General features: G+C 40.0%; 1 protein-coding gene across 4 annotated transcripts; it reads right to left on the minus strand.

Moving 5' to 3' along the window:
• RIPK1 (receptor interacting serine/threonine kinase 1) lies at nucleotides 1-25,077 on the minus strand. 4 transcript variants are annotated; one of them, XM_021544779.2, is made up of 12 exons: nucleotides 24,997-25,077; nucleotides 19,424-19,635; nucleotides 17,567-17,720; nucleotides 16,514-16,651; nucleotides 13,970-14,198; nucleotides 12,986-13,135; nucleotides 11,754-11,830; nucleotides 8,677-8,767; nucleotides 5,931-6,488; nucleotides 4,370-4,441; nucleotides 2,412-2,576; nucleotides 1-1,738 (listed from the first exon to the last, which is right to left on the minus strand). In XM_021544779.2, the coding sequence occupies exons 2-12, from the start codon at nucleotides 19,573-19,575 to the stop codon at nucleotides 1,452-1,454; spliced, it is 2,073 nt and encodes a 690-aa protein (XP_021400454.2). In that variant the 5' UTR covers nucleotides 19,576-19,635; nucleotides 24,997-25,077; the 3' UTR covers nucleotides 1-1,451. The 4 variants fall into 4 exon arrangements, with proteins under 4 accessions (XP_021400454.2, XP_021400453.2, XP_021400452.2 ...); XM_021544778.3 differs by lacking the exon at nucleotides 24,997-25,077 and adding an exon at nucleotides 24,050-24,208; XM_021544777.3 differs by lacking the exon at nucleotides 24,997-25,077 and adding an exon at nucleotides 23,935-24,208.
• Nucleotides 25,078-25,274: the final 197 nt, after the last annotated feature.

Consider the following 25,274-nt stretch of genomic DNA (forward strand, 5'->3'; position numbering starts at 1 on the left):
TCTCTGTTTAAAGAATAATTTTTCTTTTTCTGGGATGTGTATGCGTATTACATTAGACAGATAAACCACATCATTATATTGTACTCAAGAATTTATAGAAAATTTAGCATGTTGCTAAGTCAAAACTGTAAGGCAATGCAATAGATTTTAAGTAGGTTTAAAGACACTTGCTTTGATTAGTTTCATTTTGCTTCCACTGAAATGGTGGGTGCTGTATCAAGGAGCAGAAATCCATTGTAACTGCACTCCATTAAGTTATTAGCTTTTTTTTGACAATTAAAATTAATAATTATGAACACCTAGTGCTCTATGTACAGCTTAAACAATTACCTGCTCCAAAACATCTGCCTGAAATATCTGTAAACCTGATGGAACAGGAAGCATTGTCCATCATAAGAGGAGTTTGGCATAATTCTTCAGACAAAAAACTTTAAGTAATTCTTCTTTCATAGATACTGCACACTGAGATTATGTCAATTTGAGGAAGTCAGAGTGACAAGGAACACTTCCAGGCACTGGGATATCATCATCTGAACTACAGAGCTGTTCCAGTGTTCCCCAGAAACAACCTGAGTGCTGTGAAATAGTCTTTGCACAACATTTTGGAGAATTAAAGAATGTGCTATTCTGGCAGCAGGCTGCAGCATGCCAGTTTAACCTCAGCATCTAGTAACATTTCAAGGCACATTTAACTTACTAATATAAATGCAGCCTAAGAGATTCAGAATGTAGTGACACTGTGCCCTCAGAGCAGGTAGGAAACTTGGGTCTTCAGTCAAGAGGTAATAAGGCACCTTTCCCTTCCCAAAACTCTTGTATTATTGAGATTTTACTTTGGATTGCATACTGATTTAACTTATTTTTTCATTATTTCATAAAGCAGATGAGACTTTTACCCTGCAAAATCTTTTCTACCAAATGATGTAAAAATCTAATGCAACATTATAAAATACCAATTACAGACTTTTAAAGCCAGAAATAGATTTTGCTTTTATTTATGCTGCTGTTCTGCATAATTCTATACATCCATATTTAATAAAATTTATAAAAATATTTGAAAACCATTATTGACTTGGACCAGTAAATTACTAGCATGATAAGTATTGGCACTTTTGGTAAAATATAAGGGTTGATTTTGGTTTCTGTACAAGTTTTTCAGGCAATAGGTCGATCTTCGGAACTGAACAAGACTACCACATGTTTCAAGATTAGAATGTAAAAATTTTGTGTAATGCATTCTCCTTGAATTGATATTTGTCTTGCATTTTGTTGTTGTTATCTTTGGGCAATTGTTCTATTTGGAAGGAAGATGCTTTTTTTTTATCCTTTGGAATATGAAATACTGTGACGTGAACTTTTTAATTTATTGCAGGTATTAACTAGTTGTAAAAAAATAGGTTCCAAAAGTCTGTGCAAAAACGAGAACTCTAGAAAGTCTGTTCTCAGTAAACTTATTCTTCCTGGATTTGCATCAAACTCCTAAGGAGATCAAGTCTTCGGCAGCCAACAAGGGCCTTGGCGAGTTTTCCAACTGTAGCACCTTTGGCGCCTTCCCTCATTACCCACTTGAGCAGCATTTGGTAAACTTTTTCTTTTAGTCCATCTCGTTCATAGTCATGATCAATTTCATCAATCTCAGGATCACCAAAGCCCAGTTTCCGAGCACAGTGCTTCCACTGCTTAGCCAGATTTTCTCTCACTAGATTCAAATGTTTTTCTGTCAGGACAGTAGTATTGTCTGCAAAAAGAAGAGTGTAAGAAAATGGCATCATTCAACAGTTCTTCTGTTCCTTTCACTCCCTCTCTCCTGTCCTCCCCCAGCTACTTATTGGTAATATCTAGAGACAGAATCTTAGTGATGCAATCAGAAGTGGATTTCATGGAGGCAGCATAACCCAGTGATGGTAGGCAAGAAATGTCCAGACAGCACATGTGTAGTCACACGTCAGTTGCTGGATTTGCTCTTTGATCTGAAGCTATCACAGGTTGTCACTTAAACCTGCAAGATTGAAAAAACCCTTTCTAGAGTTCTTAAAGAATTGTATATGTTTGATATTCTGAAACACAAATGTTACTTAAGAATACACAGAGATAGTTTAATTCAGTATTGACCAATGAAAATAAAGTACATTTCAAAATTGTCCCACTTCTATCTGAATGAAGTTGTCATGGCTCTTGCTTACGCAGTTTAACTTTTAGTTTTCCGTGTGTCGTGTCAGGCACTGGACTCTATGATCTGCACGGGTCCATTCCAACTCAGGATATTCTACAATTTAAACTAGAAGTCAGGTGAGGATCTCCAATCCCAGCCTTGCTTCTACTAGTGTGAGTGTTTTATACATTCCAAACCAAATGATTCTCAGGTAATTATATGGGGTGAATACATGAAAACTAGGGATTATTTCTCTTACCAAATACACCTGCTGCTTCATAATAAGTATAAATGTCTTCCATAGAAACAGAATAAGTGCTGACATGTGGATTCTGCTCTTCAATTTTCATTTGATTGTAGGATCCAATCTGAATTCCAGAGCTGTTATTTATGTTGTACTTGATTGAATCATCTGTATAGGGAACTTTAACACAAATTTACAAACAACAGCATCAGTTTCAAATATCAAGAATAACATAAGGAGGAAAAAGTTCTACTAATAAGGGGAGTGATATTCATTGCACTTGATGTAGAAATAACCATTTACTGGCAACTGTGCTGTGAGCACATTTTCACTATGCAGTATGACACCAGTGTACTTTAGTGAAAACCCAGTCTATTTTACAACAGAGTGCCACAACCAAGTTGATAGTTACTGACTCTAAATAATGTTCTCTGTGCCTTGGGAATGCATAGTAGCAGTCTTGCTTTCTGCTGCCTAACAGCTTCAGGATGTCAGCCTTGACTTGAATGTTCTTTTTGTTTAAATTTTAAAGCCTCGCTTCATCCTCTCAGCTTTCCTTTTCATGGATGTAAGTACAGGTTTACAGTTATGACTTCTGAGTTCTGTGACACTACAGCAAATTGTTTCTTGTTCCTCATAAAATATGATAAGTAAAACACATAATTTGATGTTTTGTTTACTGTTGCCTGATTGCCACATGCAGCACGAAGCTAAGTCACTGTTCATTTTAGGTGATGTCAGTTTTCTCTTCTCTTGACAGTGTTGTCTGAACTCTGCTTCGATAATTATCCACTAAACATTCTAACTCTAGTTTAAATGGTGACTCTCACAACCTGTGTCTAAAATTGAAGTACAGATACTTAAAATGATACACCAAGCTCTGTATTTAATCACCTGGAATCATAGTTACAGCCTTGTTACACACTCAATTGCAACGTGAAGTGTGAAAATCTATAGTTATGTAAGAAAATCTGACTAAGTACACTTAATATATGCTAACCTGGGACTGCAAGTCAGAAATATTATATGTATGTATGATGAGATTGATGAAATTGCAAAAAAGGAATGCATTTTATGTCTCATAACATCATTACTTCTACTCATAACATTATGATTTCTGTATTTTTTAAGAGCCAGAGGACTCAGGAAACACATCATATTTGTAGTTAAAAATATAAAGAAACCTCATGTTTGCTATGTTCTTATCTGGCAACAAAATGAATTTAGCATAAGATATGAAAACGTATACTCATACTTAGTCGATATTACAGTATTAACAGGAAAACTTACTATGCTTATAAATCTCCTTTCCCAAGTCTTTACACTTCACTGCTTCTCAGACTTGGGTCATCATTTAAGGGGTGCAGAGTCAAGAAGACAGAAAGCTCTTTCAAGTTTTCTTTGTAGTGCTGACCGCTTAGAAATTGGACAACCCTTTGAAAGGGTTAAATAAAGAATTCAGAGTGTCCCAAGCAACACAGCTTTAAGGAGCATATATTAACAACCCCTGATGGATATTACATGATTTTAGGGGTTCAAGCGAGTAGAACTGTAGAGATCTGTCCCCCAATGAAGGCTGATCAGCACAAAGCTTGTAGCTCGAAATCTGTATTAAAATGCAGAGCAAGACAGGACAAAGTATCCCAAATGTGTGTGTGGTTCCAGAGCTGGGCAGAGTGACAGCAACTTGAAGTTTAATCTAAGGAAGTGGTTAGTTTAGGTGTGCAGGAGATCTTGCAATGCTTTTGTATTTTTAAAGTTCTTACATTAAAAAATATGTTGTCCTTGATTTATCAAATACACATTTAATAGTGTGTTTAGGTCCTGCTAGAGACAGGAATTAGTTTTACCTACTGATACCAAAAACTGGTTAGAGGTATTAAGCAATAACAGGAATTATTTCAAGTTCCTGGAGTTTTTTGCTTTACTGGTTAGGATGCAAGGCATGGCCTGTTGGCTACCAGGGCACTTACCTGGGCTTACTCTGGGTGCACTAGTATGGTAGGCGAACGTTCCCCTTGTGAAAGAAGTGGAATCCCTGTAACCTGTAGAAAGAGAAAAAAACCCCAAAGAAATGCCAAAAGCATTATGTAAATAGAAAAGCAGATACTTAACAATGCCATATTTTTAGCAGTGTGAGTATACAGTGCTCTTACATACAGAGATGAGAAGCTTTTTAATTAGCAGCATTGTGTCTTGTTGAATAACTCGAATTTAAGCAATGATCTTATTGAGGTTTTGCTGAGTTGCTATTAACCTTAACCATCCTTGGATCTCCGTGTGGACAATGGGCTTCCATATGGGTGTAGGAATACCTGGAAGTGTGGGATCACAGCACTCTGCAGTTACAGACTGAGTTGCACGTATGAGGTATTCAAACTGGCAAATTCCAGACTCCCTAGTGTGAGTTTTTGGATGCTCACAGATGAGCTCTGCAACTCATACTGGGGCAGCAAGAGCAGATGGATTACAGCCACCCAACAAGTCAGTGAGAACTGAAATGCAGCTCTTGTGCACCTCAGTCTGGTATCTGCTACACTATTTCACATAGCCTTCCTATAATGTTTTCCTTATTTCTTTCAAACAGAAGGTTTTCCTTTATTAGTGATGTTGAAAATTTTAATGCCTGCCTTATGACATGACAGCCCTTGGATTCATTTTTGTAAATAAATGCACATAAACAACTAATCACAGCCTCTGCATTAATAATTTAACAGAATAACACCTTTGTGGAATTCTGCTTGTAAAAAGCTAGGCATTTTCTTGTGAGATGACCTGGAAAATAACACCATGCTAAAAATATTCAAGAGTACGAGCAGGCATATCATGCTGTCTTTAGTTCCTCAAAGTTGTATCTTGTAGGTCTCCAGTTACCATTTTTGTAGCTTTTTTTGTTTTAATGCCCAATATTCTCTTCCTTCTTTGTCTTCATACCTTTCTACTCTATGGCTTACCAGCAAACACCAACAGAACTCTCTCTCAGCACAAGGCAGAGCTCCCTGGAGAAACCAGGTAAAAGTCTCAGCTCCTTGCTGGCTCCCTAGGTTCAGGAGTCTCTCAGCTTGCTGCAAGTCAAGCTAAAAAATACCCATCTATTTCCTGAAATGCTACAAGTGTTGTTTCTGCACAAGCAGAACCTATGGTATGAATGTTACTGTTTTCAGAGTCAAAGGTCTCAGCTTTCCTAGAATGACTGGTAGCAGCTCCTGGTTTTGGGAGCTGCTTTGGCAGTACTTGCTGTCTGTTCTTCCTTGGCTGGTAGCTGAAGAGTCAGCTGTTGGGTCTCATGCTCTTCTGTTACACTGATGCTTTAGAACTAGTTCATTTGAAATTGGCAGCTTGACATCAGTGAAAGCAGCATAATGAAGTCAGAGCTAGAGTGTTTTAACTTTGAGTAAACAAAGAGAACTTAATGAAATAAATTCACCCTTTCTATATTACAGATCAGCCTGCAATAAGCAGGCTGTTCAATGAGCTAAATAGAGGAAAAATGTGTTTTTATAAACATAGGTGTTGGAAAAGGAGGAATCTCACCTGTATCTGTGTCTGAATTCTTTGAATTCCAGTTTACGTTGGTCTGTGATTTCACATTTTGTCCAGATTCCAGCACAGGAGGTTTATTTACGATAGAGTTAGTGGCTGAACTTAATCCATAGGTATCTACTGGCTTTCCTGTTGGAGGACACTTGGGATTGGGCCCATAAAAAACATCTACATTTCCCCATTTTGGTGTTGTTGCAGCTGGCCAGAAATATGGATTAGTGTTTGATCCTGTCTTCTCAGCTCTTGGATACATGTTACTCAGTTGAGAAGTAGGGGATGACTTTGCAAATGGATCGCAGGAAACTCTCCGTCTCCTTTCCTCGTCTAGCATTTCGGGGCTGTGTACCACAGGTGGAACTGCTTTATCCATCCGGCTCCCAAACGCGTGGTAGTTGTATTCATGCTGAAGTTTTCTTTCCAGATTATCAGGAGGTGCAAATGAGGTCTCACAGCTCTCAACGGGCTGGTTCTCAGGGGAGGCAGCAAACAGGGCTTCATCGACCTTACTGGTCATGGGACCTTGAGAGCTGTGTAGAGAATTAGGCTGATCTGAAAGGGAAGAACATTAAATGTTTGAAAGCATTCAAATGCAAGTATTTAACTTGTTGCAATGATAGTAAGATCTATTAAGCTACTTTATTATTATTGTACATCTAAAAGGTTTAAGGTTTAAATAAAGCATTACTTCCAGCATAATACATTCTATAAAATAAAACATACCTTTACTGACAAGTAGAACAGATTTCTATCTAGGAAGTACAGGTTTGCTTAAGCTATCAGTGTTCAAATCTTAGTATCTTGAGTAGTGTAAGAATTCACTGTGTACTCTGTTTGTATTGATATCAAGTTTTCAACCATTGAAACAAACATTCCTGGAGGCCTTTGTAAGATCTGATTTACTGGTGTGTCCCGTCTGGCATTAACTGGAGTTTGATCAGTGCAAAACTGAGGTGTAACAGGATGCAAAATAATGCCACTGTAATAACAGATGGAATTTCATACAGCACAAATAATTAAAATATTATTTTAAAATGATTATGTGAAGTGTCCTGTCTGAGTATTTCATGATGAATACTCTTCCAAAGAATACATTTTTACAAGTAATGTCTACCAGATAAAATAGTGTGTGTCATCTATACCTTTCAACATAATTCTCAGTAGCAAACGAAGCTCTACTTCAGAATTGAGCTAGATGGAGTTATAATCTCTATGATGCTGTAGCACTCCAAGACTAAATAAGAAACATAAAAATCTGTTTGTTACTACTTGTAATAATTTTTTTAAGGGTAGGACTACAGATGCTTTCTGAAAGCTTCAAACTTTTCTAGAAAGTATCATACATTGCTTGAAGCAAGGGACACTTACAGAGCACTGTAAAACTGGAATAAAGTGTATCTATGCACTTCTATTTAGCTCAGATAATGCTAGTGAACTGGGTTCCCCCCCTCTGCCCCAAATTACATTACTTTAGACTAATTAGGCAGGACCAAAACTAGTTCCTTTGAATGGCTGTATATTCAGTCAGACTTGCTCTGCTTGTTTTGCTACCACTGCTAGAGAGGGAATGGGAGGAATGACTAATACAGAAATAAACCCATCCAAAGTGACGGCTCTTAGCAATTCAGTATTAGCATAAACTATATGGCATCTGCTCTCCAGGGCAAGCTTGAGATGTATGAACAGATGTTGTAGGATGCCTTTCACTACCTGAAAGACTACATGATGTCTGAGTGATGCCCATTGACTAGAGGAACCCCTGCCTTTGACTGACAGGCTGGCAAGATGGCATCTTTCTGCAGTGGAGATTCACAACAAAGTCCTTTATACTTAAAACATGAGAGCATCTGCAATCTGCAGCAATCTTACACAATTCTTTCTGCACAGGAAATGTAACTACACTCACTTATAAACACAGTGGAGCTGTGGAGCTGCCCTAAGTCCATCAGTTTTACTGAGGAAGAGCTGTGGGAAACCTAGCTTTGGGGAAGATTTATTAGTTGCATGTTATAGTTTAAGATTACTAATTTAATAATGTCTTAGATAACTCAGCAGAATTTTATTTCTACTAGATTTTTTATTATTTCTTTTAAATCAGTCTTGCAAATAAGATCCTGTGTCCTTTGACATTAAGAAATCTTGGTAAGAAAATTCCAGATACACTACTACACAGCTCTATCATATTAGATATATTATCACATAGTAGAGAGCCAGCTCTATAAAATCACAAAACATGCAAGTCATCCAAGATTTCATGAAGGTATGAGAGAAAAGAGAGAAACCTATCTACTAGTGTTCCTCGGATTCCTTAGAGAGCGAAGTCCTAAGCAAAGGAATAGTTTACAATTATATATCTTGGTCGTATTCAGAGAATTCATAAGAAAGGATGGAGGGAGAAAATGAAAAGTCTTAATGAAATTAAAGCCTACAAACCAAGCAGTTGGCATGACTAAAAAGATGAGAAGAAAGATCAAGTACGAAAAGTAATTATCAAAGTGACCACTGTAAAAGCTTAATGTTGAACAAAATTTTGGGCATGGAAGAAAAAGTGTAAGCATGTAGAAGGAGATGGAAATTGTAAGTGTGACTTCTGGGAGCAAATAACATCTCAGTGATTACAATTCTTTCTGAGGTGCTGAACAATTGAGTCTCTTGATAACCCTTAATGGTAAGGTTACTTGCTTTGTACACAACTTCATCTTTGGCAAATAAACAGAATAATTATGTACTAGTGACTTACCTACTTGACCATTGCTGGTATCTTCTGGTACAGCGTCTATTTCAAGGGATTCCATGCTATACAGCAGTTCATTTGTCTCGGGCCACATTTTCTGCATGTGAGAAAGAACAAATGATCAAATTACAGGCAAAAGCTTAAAAATGGGTATACCTGTAGAGTATGAAACAGCACAGCTTCACTGTGAAGTGACCTGGATGAACAGATTCTGTGAATCTCTGGGAGAAGATCCCACCCTCTTTCAGATAGCACAGCTTGACAGAAAATACCCATTGCTTTGCTATAGGTGGGCAAAATCTTTTCTTCAATGCAGGGAGGGAGGACTGCAGTATAACTGCAGTATATAATACTCTGAGTTGGCCAAACAATACCCTTGCCTACATGAATGTGACCTTAATCCAGAGTGGCTCTGGATTGTCTGACTTGTATTTAATAGCCAGACTTTGGCAAGAAATCTCGGTGAGGGGATGATGCTGAGGTAAAGGTAGCAAACATGCATCCTGTTCTGTGGATCTATATTTAATAAGTTCATTCATCATCAGGGAAGAAGAGGTGAGAAATAATTAACATTCAGGTATAGGCACAGGTATTGACTTCTGTGAAGATTATTACAAATGAGGAATTTAGAGTAAATTTTCAGAAAGAAGCACTGGGAATTTCCTTTCTATAGCCCTCATCCTCACTTAACTAGAATGAAGGCCAAATCTACTCCTGTTCTACTCTTTTGATGCTCCCATTATTCAGGCTTTGCTGGAAGTAATTTTTTTATTAACCTGGAAAAATTACTTCTCAACTTCCCCAAGTGTTGCTTACTCACAAAATAATTTCCAAAAATAGAGTTTCTGTTAGTGTTTCTTTTTTTTCCAATTAAACCCAAGAAGTAATTTTACAGATTAAAAACCAAGAATTCCTACCTATATCTTCCCAAAAAATCTACTTCCCTCCAATACCAAAAGGTAGCATTCTAATACACATTACAACCATTGGGCCTTAGATTTTACTTGAGTAATGGAATTGTTTGAACACAGGGGTTGAAGAAAATGACTTCTGGTCCCTTTCAACCTCAACCATTCTGTGATCCTTTTAGTTAGGAAGCTTCCACAATTGCTGGGCAGGAGCAGGGAGGCTATGCCCAAATTCACTGAGCCATGTTGCTACTAAAGCTCTACTAATAATTCACACTGGATCCACTCTTCACAATCTGTGCCCTGACTGTAATGGATGTTTTCCTTCCTGAGAAAGGAATAAACTCACAGCTCATTTCCTAAATAGTAATTTTGTCCCTATGATATGAGAGGTGTATCTGCAGAGAGCATCTGCACGTAGTAAAATTTGCCATGGTCCAGATTTGGAGTTGCTGTCATAAATTAGACATATATACAGTTCATATTGGGAGTTTGATCAAATAAATCCAAGAAATCCGTTTAATCAGTTTCATTTTGTAAAACTCTGTTGCTTTTTGGAACAGTTACCAGTGCTTTGTAAGCAGCACACAAAATGAATAATTTTAATTTCCACAATTGAAGGCTTGGTGAGAAGGAAGCACTTAAAAAAATGTGAAAGAATGGTTTCACAAGGAAGTTTGTTTTGTTTTTTTTCCTTAGTTAAGAATACTGTCTATATTGTCTGTGAGTGAAGTCTATGTAATCAAGTGCTTATATTCGTAATATCTGTGATAAAAAGGTTCCATTATCAGCCCAGTTGTTCAAGAAGTTCTGATTCTCTTATTTTCAGGAAATTATTCTTTTAATCACAGTTTTAAAACTTACAGCAAAAAAGGTAAGAGAAACCAACTTGGACCCTCAGGAAAACTATCTCAATTTTAACTTTTACCTGTTAATATTACTATGGAATAGCTTCCTGGCCTCAAGCAGGCTGAGACTCATTAGACACTGCCTGAAAGCAGGGCAAAAATTACCAAGAATTTTATGAAATTACTTTAAATCAGATTTTGCCACTTCTGAATTGATAGGAATAACATTTTATTTCATGAGTGAGACTTAGTGGATATATGAGGAGCTTTTGCAAAATATCATCATGGAATCAGTGTGCCCCTCAGGTGGAAACAGACCTTGGGCCCACCTCCTGCTCAAAACAGGGTCACTTATGGGATCAGACTTGGTAGTTCAGAGCTTTGTGCAGTCAGGTTTAAAAACCTCCAATGAGCGTGACTGGACAACCTCTTTAGGTAACTTGTGCCGCTGCTCTGCTCTCCTTAGAGGGAAAAGTTTTGGGTTTTTTTCATTTCACACTTACATCCAAGTTTAAATCTCTCTTGTTTTCATGTTTGTTGTTTTTCTCTAGTCCTCACACAATGTGCTGCTGTGAAGAGCTTGGCTCTGTCTTCTCAAACTCTTCACATGTAGGGGCAGGTTGCTTTGTCCTCCAAAGCCATTGCATGTCTGGGAAGAAGTAGTCCCATCTCCTATTAGGACTAACAAGGTCTGAGCAGATCTGCTGGTGCCAGGCAGGCTATGGCTGGTGCCCAGGTTGCTGCTCTCCACCACCCTCAGGTTCTTCTCGGCAGTGCCACCCTGGCTGGCATTGAAGCCAGGGGTTATTTAATCCCAGTCACAACACATGCCTCTTGTGCTTTCTGAATTTCACAAGGTTTCTGTCACCACATTCCTCCAGCCTGCAGCTATCAGCCTTATCCCTGTGACTGTATTGACTAGTCCTTCTAGTTTGGTGTACACTATGTTCATCACTTCTGTCAGGTTACTGACACAGGAGTAAACCAGGTCAGGTCCCAGCCCCCTGCACTCCTGCAGCTGCTTCTGGCCTGCAGGTGAAGTAGGACCCATCAACTGCTCTCCTCTGGGACTCACCATCCAACCTGTTTTCATCTGCTCATCCAGACAGCAACATCTGAACTTGAATACAAGAGTAATTTGGGAGAAAGTGTTGAAAACCTTCTGAAGGTTGAGATAAATGACATGCACTGCCCTGCCTGCATTCAAAAATCCATCCATTTTATCACAGCAGGAAATCATATCAGTCAAGAATCAGTGTTGAAGTGGCAGAATCTGGCCATAATTAGGGCAGGGATGAAGGTATGTGAGGAACCTTAAGCTACTCACTTTTAAATTCTTCAGGTCATCTTCAATATTTTTTCCTAGATTTTCATAGTAAAATGGCTTGTATCTTTCACTGATTTCTGCAAAAATAAAAGAACTAAGTGAAAACGGTTTTCAAAGGAAAGTAAAAGTGACTTGTATTGTTAACAATCTTGATGGAAAAGGAAGAAGAATGAAGACTTCTACAATGTCAGAAACAAGAAAGGTATACATACATTTGTAATTTGTTCACATGGTACATTTAGTCTCAAACAGTAACAAGAACAGGATGACTTCTAGGGATTTGTTGTTGTTGTATTGCTTTTTAGGGTGAAATCTGTCTATGATCAGTAGTTGAGAGCATATTTCCTTGCATGTGGGAAAATGAGAAGCTAAGATCCAATACAAGTATAAACTTAATCTATTAGCAGTAGATTATGTAAGTTTAAATGGAGATAGTTGGTGGGTTCCTCATGGGATACACATTTCCTGTGAGCATTTAAGTACATGCCTGCTGTATACAAAGCTGTTGGTGCTTCTGTCTAAATACAAACCTCAGTTTCCCATTATTTGTTGGGGTCTTTTTTGTGGGTTGGGCTTTTTTCTTCCTCTTTTTGTTGTTTTGTGGTTTTCTGGGTTGCTGGGGTTTTTTATTTTATTTTTTTTTTTTTTTTTTTTTTTTGTTTGGTGGGTGTTTTTTTTGGCACTATGCATTGAAGCAGAAAGAAGAGACAATGAGATCTAGAATTTTTACTTATTTGCTCTTAGTCCTTCCCAGACCATTCAGCCAAGACTTCTACTGATTGGAAGTGTTTTGCCATCTGACCATATGAAAGGATGATTAGCTATCAGTCAGTCATGTTGCTTATGGAAGGATAACTAGGACAGCTTTTGAATCTAGAGTATTTTGAATAGGATATTTTCTCAGTCATGGTCAAGATATACTATATCCCTTGATATTAGTTTTATGTAAATTTCAGCAGTAAGATTATACTATGCTGAAAAGAAATGATCAGGGATAAAGTGTCTTAATTAGCTCCATTCACTTACTAAGATTTCTCAAATCTGCAAATGCTGGCTCAGATCCCATTTTTGGCCATAGTACAGTGAGCATGCTTTACAGAACATGTGCATGGCTATTTCAGTTTTCAAAAAAACCACACCTTATTTCAAGAGGAATATACTCAGGTTTGTTTTCTGGCATTATAAGTTATCAATGGACACAAAACAATACAAATCCTAAAGTAATGTCTTACCTGCAAAGGTTGGACGTTTCTCTGAATCTTCATCCCAGCATTGCTTCATTAAGTCAATAACTTCCATTGGACATTTATCAGTGATCTCCTTTATGTCTGGTCTGTTTCCATTCATGATGCCAAAGCAAATCTGGGTTTCATTTATACCATCTGAAATTTAAAATTTCTTATCAGGTTCTGCTCATGGGTTTTGCTACCTTTCCATAGGTAAAAGAAACAATGAAGTGGCTCCCTGTGTGTTTGTGGGTATGTAAAACATAATTTCAAAGAGGTCCAGGTTACAGCTACAAATCTTTTATATTAGTGAATTTGAATCCACTGCTCTGACTTCCATGGATTAGAGATTTATTTTTATGATTAATGGATTTACTTTTATATGTAAGACATGCACAGCGTGAGTAAAGGCGGCAGATGTACCTCTCTAGAACCTGCTTCTCAGATGCATCAGCTCTGCATTAGATATGAACACAAAGATGGCCACACAGGCAACATTTAGCCATTTAAATAGCAAAAAACCCATTCAAAATTATAAACATGTTACCCTGGAATTCCACAGTTGGCTCCTACTATTCTACATAAGCCCATTGTGCATGTTGAGAAATCAGCACCACACAGCTGAGAATCAGAAATGTGAGATCATTCTCATTTCCAAGTGTAACTAGTCCCCCTCAGGAAACAGTGTCCATCAAAGTTTCCATCCTGGCCCACCTGAGGTTTGCCTACTTTCTGCCACCAAGTCTGGTTTGTGCCCACACCATGTAGATGTGAGCAGATTCAGCTTATGGCTGCATTTCATTCAGATGTTCTTGTCTATGCTTAGAAGTCAGGAATGATGCAACTAATTCCTCTGACTGGCCAAGAGGTGTCAAACCAGTGCAATTCTAGGCCAGAGGTGATGCAATCTACTAATCTTAATTTTATAATATTAAATGCTTAATATTTGTAACTTATTTTCCTGATAGTATCCTTTGGGAAGTAACGTACTTTCGTATGGCTCTTTGTTAGCAAAAATTGCCCAGATCACAATGCCAAAGCTGTAAACATCTGATTTCTCCACTGGTTTAACATTAACACAGCGTAAATGCTCTGGGGCCATATAGAAAAGAGTCCCAGCATTGTTCTGGTAAGTGCTCTTCATTTGCTTCTGTCGGCCAGTTTCTTCTTGGGTCAGCCTACTCCAGCTCTTAAAGGAGGCAACACCGAGATCTGCAATCTGAAAAATGAGACACATCAGAACTAGTGCTGTAATGAAGAGGAGATAAACAAGTATTGCATTCAGTGCTCAATTTCAGCCAGTCTTAATAAAAATCTAATAACTTATCTAAAAACTAAATAGTGAACAAAATACAACTTAAGAAAGGAAAACAAATTATTTTGGTTTTTTTTTTGTTTTCTTTGTTTGTTTGGTTTGGTTTTGTTCTAAATAAAGTATCACTGCCAATTGGGAGCCATTAGGCTGTAATTGTGGAACACTTGCACAATGTGAGGATAGAAGAAATTTGGTTTCACTCATATTGGTAATCATATTTGAGGTCTGCTTGCAGTGCTCAAGGGAAAACAGAAGATTCATAGGAGAAGAATCTAAGATTCAAACCTTAGAATCAATCTATGAGATGGGCAGATATGCATCCTCCCTCACTACCCTTTCCATTCAGATTCCATTTAACTCAACCATCTTAGATCTTCCTTCAGAAAAGGGCAAGAAGAGGATCTAAAATGGTGTGATATGTGTGACAGAGACATGGAAAAGAATAGCATGGAATAGGTTAAAGCAGAGATACCTGGGTACTGTGTGCTTGACAATGTGATATTATTGAAACTTTAGGATGCAGTTTTGCAACTAGACTAATAACTGGTGATGATGAAAGTAATCCTTCCCTCCTCTTCCACAGTCTCCTATTCTGTGTCCCCTCTGCTCTCTTGTTCCAGCACTGACACTTACCTGGGAAGACCCAGTGCAAGGCAGTCAAGCAGCTTGCTGAACCAAGTGCTCCCCAACAGAAGGATAGCACTGCCAACAAGATAAATGGCAATCTGCTGGCTTGGCTTCCTAAATCAAGACAGGCTGTTCACATTAGCACCAGTAGTAGCACAAAGAAACAGGAGGTCAACAGGAGAGGAAAGCTGAAAGAAAATGGGCCTGTCTCCCTTGGCCATAGAGAGCTGTCAAACAGTCATGTAACGTAACTCAATTACTTCAGATAAAAGTGAGATGACACCTTGCCTCACTTCTAACTCACTTTTTTCTATGGTTGCCTCTAACCAGCTTATTGTTCCTCTTGAATTTCTGAGGCCTTGGGCTACATTTAGAGGTTGTGTATTCAGAGGAAAATCAAAGCAACATTCAGCTAAGGAAAGTAGGAGTCCAGGTTAATGTCTACAAGTGAGAGGAGGTCTAGTGATAGAGAAGGATATGACATATATCTTTCTACATTTACAATTTCCTGGAACAGCTATTTTCCTTTCTAATTATTGACAATGTTAGACACATTCAAGCAGATAGATTGTACAACAGCTGCCTTAAATTATACTTTTGATCAAGCTGCTTGAGGAAGTCTTATCTGATTCTGAATTTGATCCCATGTTCTAGATCAGTTTGTCATGAAATGTGATGATAGCCTAATTTGGTCCTGTCCATATAAGTGAGCTGAAACCAAACTCCCCATACAATTTACATTTAAAGCAGATAATGATTAGGTTTTTATTTTTGGAAAATAAAAAAATTTGTAATTCTTACCTGCAAGCTGCACTTGCTACTATGTTAACCTTGTCGAAGAACTTCTCATTAATTTATGTGTGAAAAATAGAAAATGTCAGAGTTCTCTTCACAGAAATTTATTCTATAGTTTCAAACTGTAATGGGGTCATTATTTCAACAACTCACCTTAACCAGAGACAGGATATTTGATGAGGACTGCTGCAAATGCCCCTCAGGTATTTATTCCAAAGTAGCCTCTATATTTATGTGTCTTGATCCAAAACCCCACTGAAGTTAATAGAAGGGCTTTGGAATAGGCTTATAAACCATTCTTTGAAGCAGTATCCTGATGGGGTTTTTTGTAGCTCCTGGATGTCATTTTAAAATGAAGACTAAGGGAAAAGAGGGATACAAAAGAGGAGAAGATAACAGACAAAAGAAAGAAAAGAATAAAAAAAGGAAGTGAAGGCAGGAGGAGAAATTACAGCAATAAAGGACAAAAGACATCATACATAAAAACATTCTATTTTGTTTCAAATGCCGTATTAATATTATTTTCATTTAATTGTTATGTTATTTACAGCTTGTTAATTCTCAATAACACTGTTTTTTAATGTCCTCAGTGGTTTTATTTTGCAGTTGGAGGAATACTGTGCAAATCTCAGACTCAGAGGTTGTAAGGCCACCATAATTCAGTGATTGAGGGAACACTCTCACTAAACTACAAAGGCATTAATCTACCAATTCCACCAGGAACTCTAACCAGCACAGCTGTGGTAGGTTCTTCGACCCAAATCACCAACCTTCTCCATTCACACTCTAACAAATACCTTAATATGGAAGTCTCTGTCCACAAGGATGTTTTCTGGTTTTAGGTCTTTGTGTACAAAGCCCTGCTCATGCAGATAAAGCATCCCCTCTGTGATTTCCAGCACGAAACGCCCTCTCACTGACAAAGGTACCGAGATCTAAAAGAAAGAATAAGAACTGCCATCTATTAAAAAATTCAACTACAACAATCAAATTAAAACTCAGTCTTTAAAAAAATTCCTCAGTCTCAAGGGTACCTCTGCTTAAGCTATGTTAAGAAAAACCTGCATCACTAGCGTGTTGAGGGAGGTGATTGTCGCACTCTACTCCACTGGTATGGCCTGACCTTGAATACTGTGTGCACTTTTGGCCACAATTTAAGAAAGATGTAAAGCCATAAGAGAGTCTCCAAAGGAAGGCACAAAGATGGTGAAGAATCTGGGGGGAAGCTATATGAGGAAGGGCTGAGGTCACTTGGTCTGCTCAGCCTGGAGGAGACTGAGGGGATACCTACTGGTCTACAGCTTCCTCATGATGGGAAGTGGAGGGACTGGCACTGATTTCTCTCTGGTGGTCAGTGATAGGGCCCGTCGAAATGGCACAGAGCTGGATAAGGAGAGGTTTAGGTTGGATATTAGGGGAAGATTCTTTCCCAGAGGGTGGTTGTGATTTTTGGGGTTGTCCTGTGCAAGTTGGATTTGATGATCTTTCAAGGTCCCTTCCAACTAGGGATATTCTATGGTTCTAAGGTCCTTCTTGGATTGACATTTTGGCAGTAAAATTCTTGAGTCACTCCATATTTACAAACACTTGCTACATATTTAGCAAATTCTCCACTTATCTCTACAGCCTCTCTAGAACGTTTTAATCTGTTATTGGTTTGCTCCTCTGTGATGCACAGAAAAGCCACTGTCATTGTCTGCTGTCTCTAGAGAAGGCAGTGTTGCCACTGGCTTTTTAATACAAAAAGAAGAGTAAGAAATTAAAGACTCCATTCTCTGGATATAGCAGTAACATCCTGTCCCTTTCAAGCAGCTCACCAACCCTAAGGGATGAAGTAATTGACTGCTCACATTCTGTAGCACTTTCATCATGTTCCCCCGGTCCACATACTCCATCACAAGTGAGTAGTTTCCGTCTTCCAAAATGACGCCAAGCAGCTTTACCACACGGTCATGCTGCAGCCTGCGCATAATCCTACCTTCTTCAAGAAGGGAAACATTGTACCTGTAAAACAGAAATTACACTGAATTTAGGTGCCAGCCTAGAAAGAACAAAAGGATGAAAATCACACTGATTCAGGATGAAAACCATGGTCAAAAACGTCAACATCCCTACAACCCCTGCAAGATTAACCATACCTTCAGCTGCTTTTGAATTGATACAGATTTGTTCATGCCAGTTTATATTCTCTAAGATTCTGCTCAAATGCCTTACACAGAGACTGTCTGCTCAGTCTGATTTTAAGGCTTGCTTTTCAGAAACTGCATAAGCATTCTTCTTGTAGTTAGTGGCAGATGTGCAAATATTTAAACTGGGGTGAGAGCTAGGCAGAGCTGAATGAGCCTTCGAACAAGAAGATCAGGATCTACATTCACTCCACTGCTTCTGGTACAGGAAATGTATAGAGGTCTTGTTTCCAAAGGGCTTCATGTTCAAAACGGATTTCTTACAAGGGAGCCACACACATACTAAATGATGACAGTATCTGCTAACAATTACTGGTTTAACAATTACCTCGGCCTCAGTACAGCCCATCAATAATCACAGGTACATAGCTGGGAGCTCACTAAAGGTCTTAAAAATGGATAGTATCCATTACATAATGAATAGAAGGGGTGGTATTTTTATTATTGTTCTTGCTCTAGTCATCAGACAGAAGGATGTAAGAAAATTTCAAAACAATACTGCTTGCTAATGCTTTCCTACCCTCCGAGGTAAAAGGAAACTGCTTTCTCCATCTGCATTCCTCTGTATTACTAGAGAATAAACTGGTTGTTTTGTTTGCATTAGGCTCAGTTTAAAAATTTGCTAAATACTTATGGTTCAGTATTTTAAGAAATAACAAAATTATGAGCCCATGTAATTAAAAAATAAAAACACAAACCTAAAAATACACTTGGCAGGCATGTCCATTTTAACTGTAATCATCCAAACTGTCATTGCAGGCTGCAAACTTCTATAATCTCTTAATTTGCTTTCCACCAGCAAAATTAAAACTCAGTTTATTTATTTATCATAATCCAAAGTAGAAAAAAACATGGAATTTTGTCTCTCTGTAGTGGATGACTTATGGGAGAGTTTTAGGATTGTTATGGCTGTGAGGTAGTAGAGCTACAATGGGACCTGAATCCACTGAAATCAACAGCTAATTCAATCTTTGAATTAAATCAGTGGGCTCAGCTCACTCTGCTCTTTCTCAAGGGAGAGAGGGTCACATTCATGGTATTAACACACAGGAGGTTGGAGTTCTGCTGATAATTTATGTGTATTTAGTTCCTAGGGACATCTACAGTTGGATAATTTCATTGAAAACATATCTGCAAGTCTGAAAATATTGTTGGCCACTACTGAAAATATCAGTATGGCCACCGAGTTCCTGCATTTCCTTAAGTATGGTCACTGAGTTCCTGCATTTCCTTAAGTGTGCAAGAGTCCTCATGACTTTTAACAATTCATGATAGTGCTCACCTTGTAACAAAGACCACAAACTTTACTGCAACGATGAGTTAAATAAAAAAGTTGTCTCAAGAGGGAAAAAAGAAGCAAATTTACAGGACAGCTGTTAGTATTGTTTTCTTTTCCCCACATAAAGGATCGCCAGAAGCCAAAGACCTGAAGTTATTACAGTCCCTTTAGGTTTATCTTAATTGAATTTAGAGGACTTAGACTAACTGAAGTGAAAATCAGAACTGAGATCTGTAACTTACTCAGTGCGCTGTGGTCCTGTATACACTTTTTTTAATACTACATATCCATGTTTCTTGTGAACACATAAAGAAATTGTTCCAAATCCTCCAGCATCTAGTTGCTTTTTTTCAAGCAAATCCTTGGTGTTCATGTGGATGTCTTCCAGTGACATGGCTGCAGTCTTTGTGGCTTAACAATTAAAACAAAATCAAGCACCCTCGTGCTTCTGCACCTGCAGTATAAAGGAAGAAAAATAAGTGTAATTAAAAGCATTTAGCTATTCCACTAAATAAGTGTACATTTAAGGAGTGGGACAGAAACATAAACTCTCATGACCCTTATGAATGCTCAGCTGGAAGCCAAAAATGCTGTGGTTCTCACAGAATCAAACCTTTACATTTATCCTGTCAGCTCACTACAATTATAATCAGTTGATGTAAAATAATTTCTTCACCTGAGGATCTCAAAGTGCTGTATGGATAAATAGTTTTTACCCATACAATATGCAGTAGATCAGTACTGTCCCTACACTTCATATGTGCAAAATCCAAACCCCAGAAAAACCAAGCGCCACAGTCCCAAAGGCAGGTAGTGCCTAATGATTATCTTGTATCTTGTTTTCTGAATTGCCTGAACATGGGCCTGTCATGTGCCCAGATTCCCTCATAACCCTAAGCTACTTTTTAGGCATCTTTGCAAACCTAGCTTTTAAGGCTTTGCTTAAAGCTTAAACCAAGCAACCTAATGGAGGGTGAAATGAAGGACTCGGCTTCTATGGGAAACTTATTTGCACATGAACTCAAGGTGACAAGTGCTAGGAAGGAATAGGTATAGCAACTTCTCCTCTGCCCATTAAAAAGAAGAGGAACAAAGAAATTATGAAGGCTTATAGTAACTCCTAAGTGCATCAAGACAAAAAGAGAGTTTGGGGCATCCTATGAAATGGGTAAGTAATAGGTAAGTAAGTAGTTGTGATAAGTAACAGATAAGTTATAGGTAAGTAATAGGTAGGTAAACGCAAGTGGATGCCAGAATTATTATAATCCTGTGGTAAGGGTGTGATACTCTCTTGCCTAATATGCTTCCCAGGCTAGACAGCCCCTGCCTTCAGCACATGCCAGCAAGCTGCTTTGCTAGCATTGGTGCAAGCCAACACGCTCTGCTTTTCCCCACTCTAAGTTTTTAACTTAAGCGCCTTACATCAGGTAAAGAAAGAGTTTGCTGAGAAAAGCCAAAGTCCGAGAGACTGGCAGTGCTGTTCGTTTTCCACTCATCCTGGGTAACTACAACACAGACACAGATAGAGGGGGCTGGGAGAAAGGCACCACCTCTAAGTGCAACTATCAGCAACAGTAGATGGGCTCTCCTAAGAGCTCTAACTTGTGTAGCAAAGGGACTCCCAAGTTTTCCCAGATCAACAAATGACTGCTAACTCCTGCAAACTACTGTGCATCCAATCTCTAATTGAAAAGACTGCTTAATGTTCTTGTGAACATCGCTGCAACCTAATTTTGACTGCCTCATTACCACAGCCTCTTCGGGAAGCCTGGGATCTAAGGACTTAGTGTGTGTGGAATATAGGTACCTGAGGGAAAACAGACATTTCAGTGCTGAGTTGGAAATGGTCTGATCAGTTCAATACTGACAGGGTATTGTTAATAAGTTAATTTTTTTAAAAAATAAATGAATTGTGCCTGTAGAGGAGATAGAGCAAGAGCTTTCTTTTCAAAGTACATATAGAGACTCTATGGGCTGTCATAGTACAGATGGGGAACAACCTCCCCTACACCCAGAGCAGTGTTCTCTCTTCAGAGTTTTCTGCTTTGGCTTTACAGACTTCAAAAAGATGCAGGCTTTGTTTTGCTGCAGTGCTAGCCTGCATTATGAGCAAAGGCCTGAGGACATGGCTGCATTCATTTAGTAAGAAGGTAAGTCCTGCAATACATAATAATGATTAGAGGAAATTATTCTTGTTTTGTTTGTTGTGGTAGTTTTTTTGGGTTTTTTTTTGTGGTTGTTTTTGGTTTTTTGTGGGGTTTGTTTGCTTGTTTGGGGGTTTTTGTTTTGTTTTTAAATTCCTCTACAGTCAATCAAATAGATAACAAATTACTCATAGCAGGGCCATTGCTACTTTCATAGCTGAGCTTTCATCTCCCTGGAAGTTTCTGGTGATGGTTGTCTGGATTTGTTAGCGTGGTCATACTGACTTTTGTGCAGATAGGGTGGATGTCACATGTACAAGGGCATAAATTCAGTCATGAGAGTCAAACATGGCATAAACTAACATCATGCTTCTTTATCTGGGTGTCCCTTCCAAGAATAAGTTTGAAGTCACTTATGTATATTAATTTTTCCATGCTAACAGCAATTAAGCATCTAGGTAGTAGTTATAAGACTTGTGTGTGAAGATGTGTACTTTTGAATGGTGAATCTCTAAAGTTGCATTGATATCACTTGATAGCTTGGGACTGGCAATCAGTACCATATAACCTGGCAAAAAATATCTCTGCCCAAAACTGCAACAAATGCAGAACCTTGTTCCTATTTACAATGTTAATTACCTGTTGCTTCCAATCAAGCTACATGCAGTCACTATGACCAAAAGTCTTGGAAATTCAAAAGAAATAATAACTTAAAATTGTAATGTCTGTTGAAGTGAGCTGTGTAACATTCAAGAAGAGGGAAGTTTTTTTATTAGATGGGAGGGAACCTTCCCCCTTGCGCATGGAAAAATGCTACTGCTTTTTTTTGGTGTTCTTATTAAGTAATGAGGTACTCTGAATAGAAGCTCTCTATCTAATTACTTATTTCAAACCCAGTGTTTTGGGGAACTTTTCAAAGAATGAGTATCACAGGAAAACAATGTCTAGCCAGGCTTTAAAGCAAAGACTACTTATTCTATTTAACATGAGATATTGGCTTATGATAGCTTGAAATGTCAAATTATAAAAAAACAAGGATGGAAGCTCAAAGACTCAGGGTCACCCCAACCTTCTTTGAAATACAGGGTAATTGATACGTATTCTCAATACTAAGGACACACCAATTAATGCATTATGTATCTGTGGTTAAGATAATAAAAATTTTGTAGTTTAATTTAGCCAGCCCTTACAAAAGGTATGCATACTTCTAGTGGTTAATTTATGTTCTGTGAAGTAGCTGTCATCTGTATACTTGATTAATTTTAAAGCAGTTCTTCCTGTATACTATTTGAACATTTGTATTCGGTTGGGTTCATATTTACCAAGTACCAACATGTGTTATGAAAATTTTGAATACCATTTGCTAGAAGAGAGGAAGTTATGTCCAACAATATGACTGGTGTTCTTCAGAAGAGGATAGAACTGTGCTAAATGGGTTTGTGGCATTTTTCTTTTTAACACCATGGTTATGTCCTCTCCTCTAATGCCTAAAGGGCATATAAATTCACAAGAATCATAACCTGGACATTAGGTCATCATGTCATATTCCTAATCACTGTTCAAAAGTGCTTTGCTCAGTTTTAACTGCATCTGATCTGATGCAAATTCTAATCTGTAATGATGTGACCTGCCTGCCTGGTTAAGGAGGAGCACTGAGCACATTAGCACAGTAATATGAAAAAACATGGAACCTTTGTAGTTTAATGATGCTTCCAGCACCTAAGTTTCTAAGAGGTGTTAAACTTTAATTGGAGAAAATTAGCACCTTTACAAGCAGCAAAACTCAGCGGCCACTGAGTTATTAGTCAGTAATGGAACGGAATAAAGAACAGAAGCCAAAGTTGGTATTCCCAAATGACCAACAGGAGACAAATAGAAGGGTTGCTATAGCTGATAACAAAAATATTGCCTCTGTCAATGATGTTTCAAAACAGGGTATCTCAGATCTGTTGCTGTAAATGTCATAACCCACTCCATCTAAACCTTTCCCTTCTGCTCAGATTTTTCAGCTGATGCATCTTTTCACTAAGGAATGATTTCCCCCCCACTTTTTTTTCCTCTTGGAAATAGCAAAGACAATACCTGTGTCAGATCGTCAACAAGTTACACAGGAACCCGTGGGAAAGGGAGGAGAAGCCAATACAAGGGAAACAAAGGTGTTATGCAACACAAATTTTCACAGGAGCAGAGGCAGCGTGGGAAGAGGAAAGGATGGGATCTGTGCAGTAGCCAGTACCCGTGCAAAGGTGTTGCAGTCGGTTCTGGACACAAAAGTGTGCATTCCATATGGGGATCGGGAAAGGCTGTCTCGGCTGCGGCGCCGGGCCGTAGCTGTCGGAGACGGGCGCCGCGGGCGCTGCCACTCGCGCGGCCAAAAGCGCCTGCTGGGCGGCAGCCGGGACGCGCTAACGCGGGGCTGCTCTGGCCTAGTTCCTCGTCGGCCCATCTGCCTTATCGCCCTTCTCCTCCCGCCGGCTTCCTGCCGCCGCGGCCGCCTCCTCTCTACGTACCGCGCCCTCGCCCAGCGCTTCCCGCTCGCCGTGCCCAGGAGCCCCTCCGCAGCGCTGCGGGATGGGACGGGGCGCTAACACCGCCGCCGGCCATCTCACCTCGGAACGTCACCCCCCTTCGCACCCTCGCTCGCGGGGTCGCCACCGTGGTTTCGGTTTCGGTGCAGCAGCGCGGCCTCGTCCAGCTGCCCCCTCTCCGGAGTTCCTGCCTTACCGTGCTCTGGCCTCTGAGAGTCCTGCCGCTTCTCCGGGGGCCGCTGGCAATGGGGCTCGCCCCCAGCGCCCCTTAAATTATGCCTCGGTCCCGGAGCAGGATGACGCGGAGCGAAGGAGGCGGCTCGGAAGGCTCGAAGCGGCGCGGGTGCCGCCCAGTGACTCCTTAAAGTGCCCGAGCTCTCTGCGACCGGCGCCACACGGCGGCTCTATCGCTGCCTCGCCTCTCTGGGCACTACCATACTTGCCTAGAAGTGACTGTGTCGCTTCCTCAGCTCTGTGGGCACCCTGATCGGTGCCGCCAGAAAAATCTCTCACTGCCTGAGATCTCTGGGCGCTACGATCCACGAGCCACACCTTGGCTTTGTCCCTGCCTGAGCTCGCTGAGCAATGCGGTCGGTGCCACACGATGGTTCTATCGCTGCCTCAGCTCTCTGGGCACTCCGAGCCGTGCTACACCGTGACTCTGTCGCTGCTCCGGCCCTCCGGGCACTACGATCGGTGTCTGCAGAGAATCTTTCAGTGCCTGAGCTCTGAGCACTGCGATCGGTGCCACAAGAGAATGTGTCACGGCCTGAGCTCTCTATGTATTACGATCATTGCCACGCCGTGACTGTCACCTGTCGAGCTCTCCGGTAAGTACGATCGCTGCAACACCCTGCCTCTGTCACCTGCCGAGCTGTCTGGGCACTGCCATCTGTGCCACACGGTACCTCTGTCGTCTGTCGACCTGTCTGTGCACAGTGATCGGTGGCACACGATGACTGTGGCACTAGCTCGAGCTCTCTGTGCAAACTGATCGGTGGCATAGCCTGACTCCGTCAGCCACCGTGTGTCTGTGTCGCTGCTCGAACTCTCTGGGCAGTGCGATCGGTGCCACAACGTGACTTTGTCCCTGCCTGAGCTCTCTGGACACTGCGCTGCCCCCGCTCCGCGCTCCTGCCTTACCGTGCTCTGGCCTCTGAGAGTCCTGCCGCTTCTCCGGGGGCCGCTGGCAATGGGGTTCGCCCCAGCGCCCCTTCAATTATGCCTCGGTCCCGGAGGAGGCGGAGCGAAGGAGGCGGCTCGGAAGGCTCGAAGCGGCGCGGGTGCCGCCCACTGACTGCATTAAGCGCTTTAGTGCTCTAGGAAATGCGAGCGGTGCCGCCACAGAATCTGTTCCTGCCCGGGCTCTCTGGGCACTGCAATTGGTGGCGCACAGGCTCTATCCCTGCCTCAGCTCTGTG

This window comes from Lonchura striata, chromosome 1 (genome assembly GCF_046129695.1).
Source record: "Lonchura striata isolate bLonStr1 chromosome 1, bLonStr1.mat, whole genome shotgun sequence".
Taxonomy (NCBI): Eukaryota; Metazoa; Chordata; class Aves; order Passeriformes; family Estrildidae; genus Lonchura; species Lonchura striata.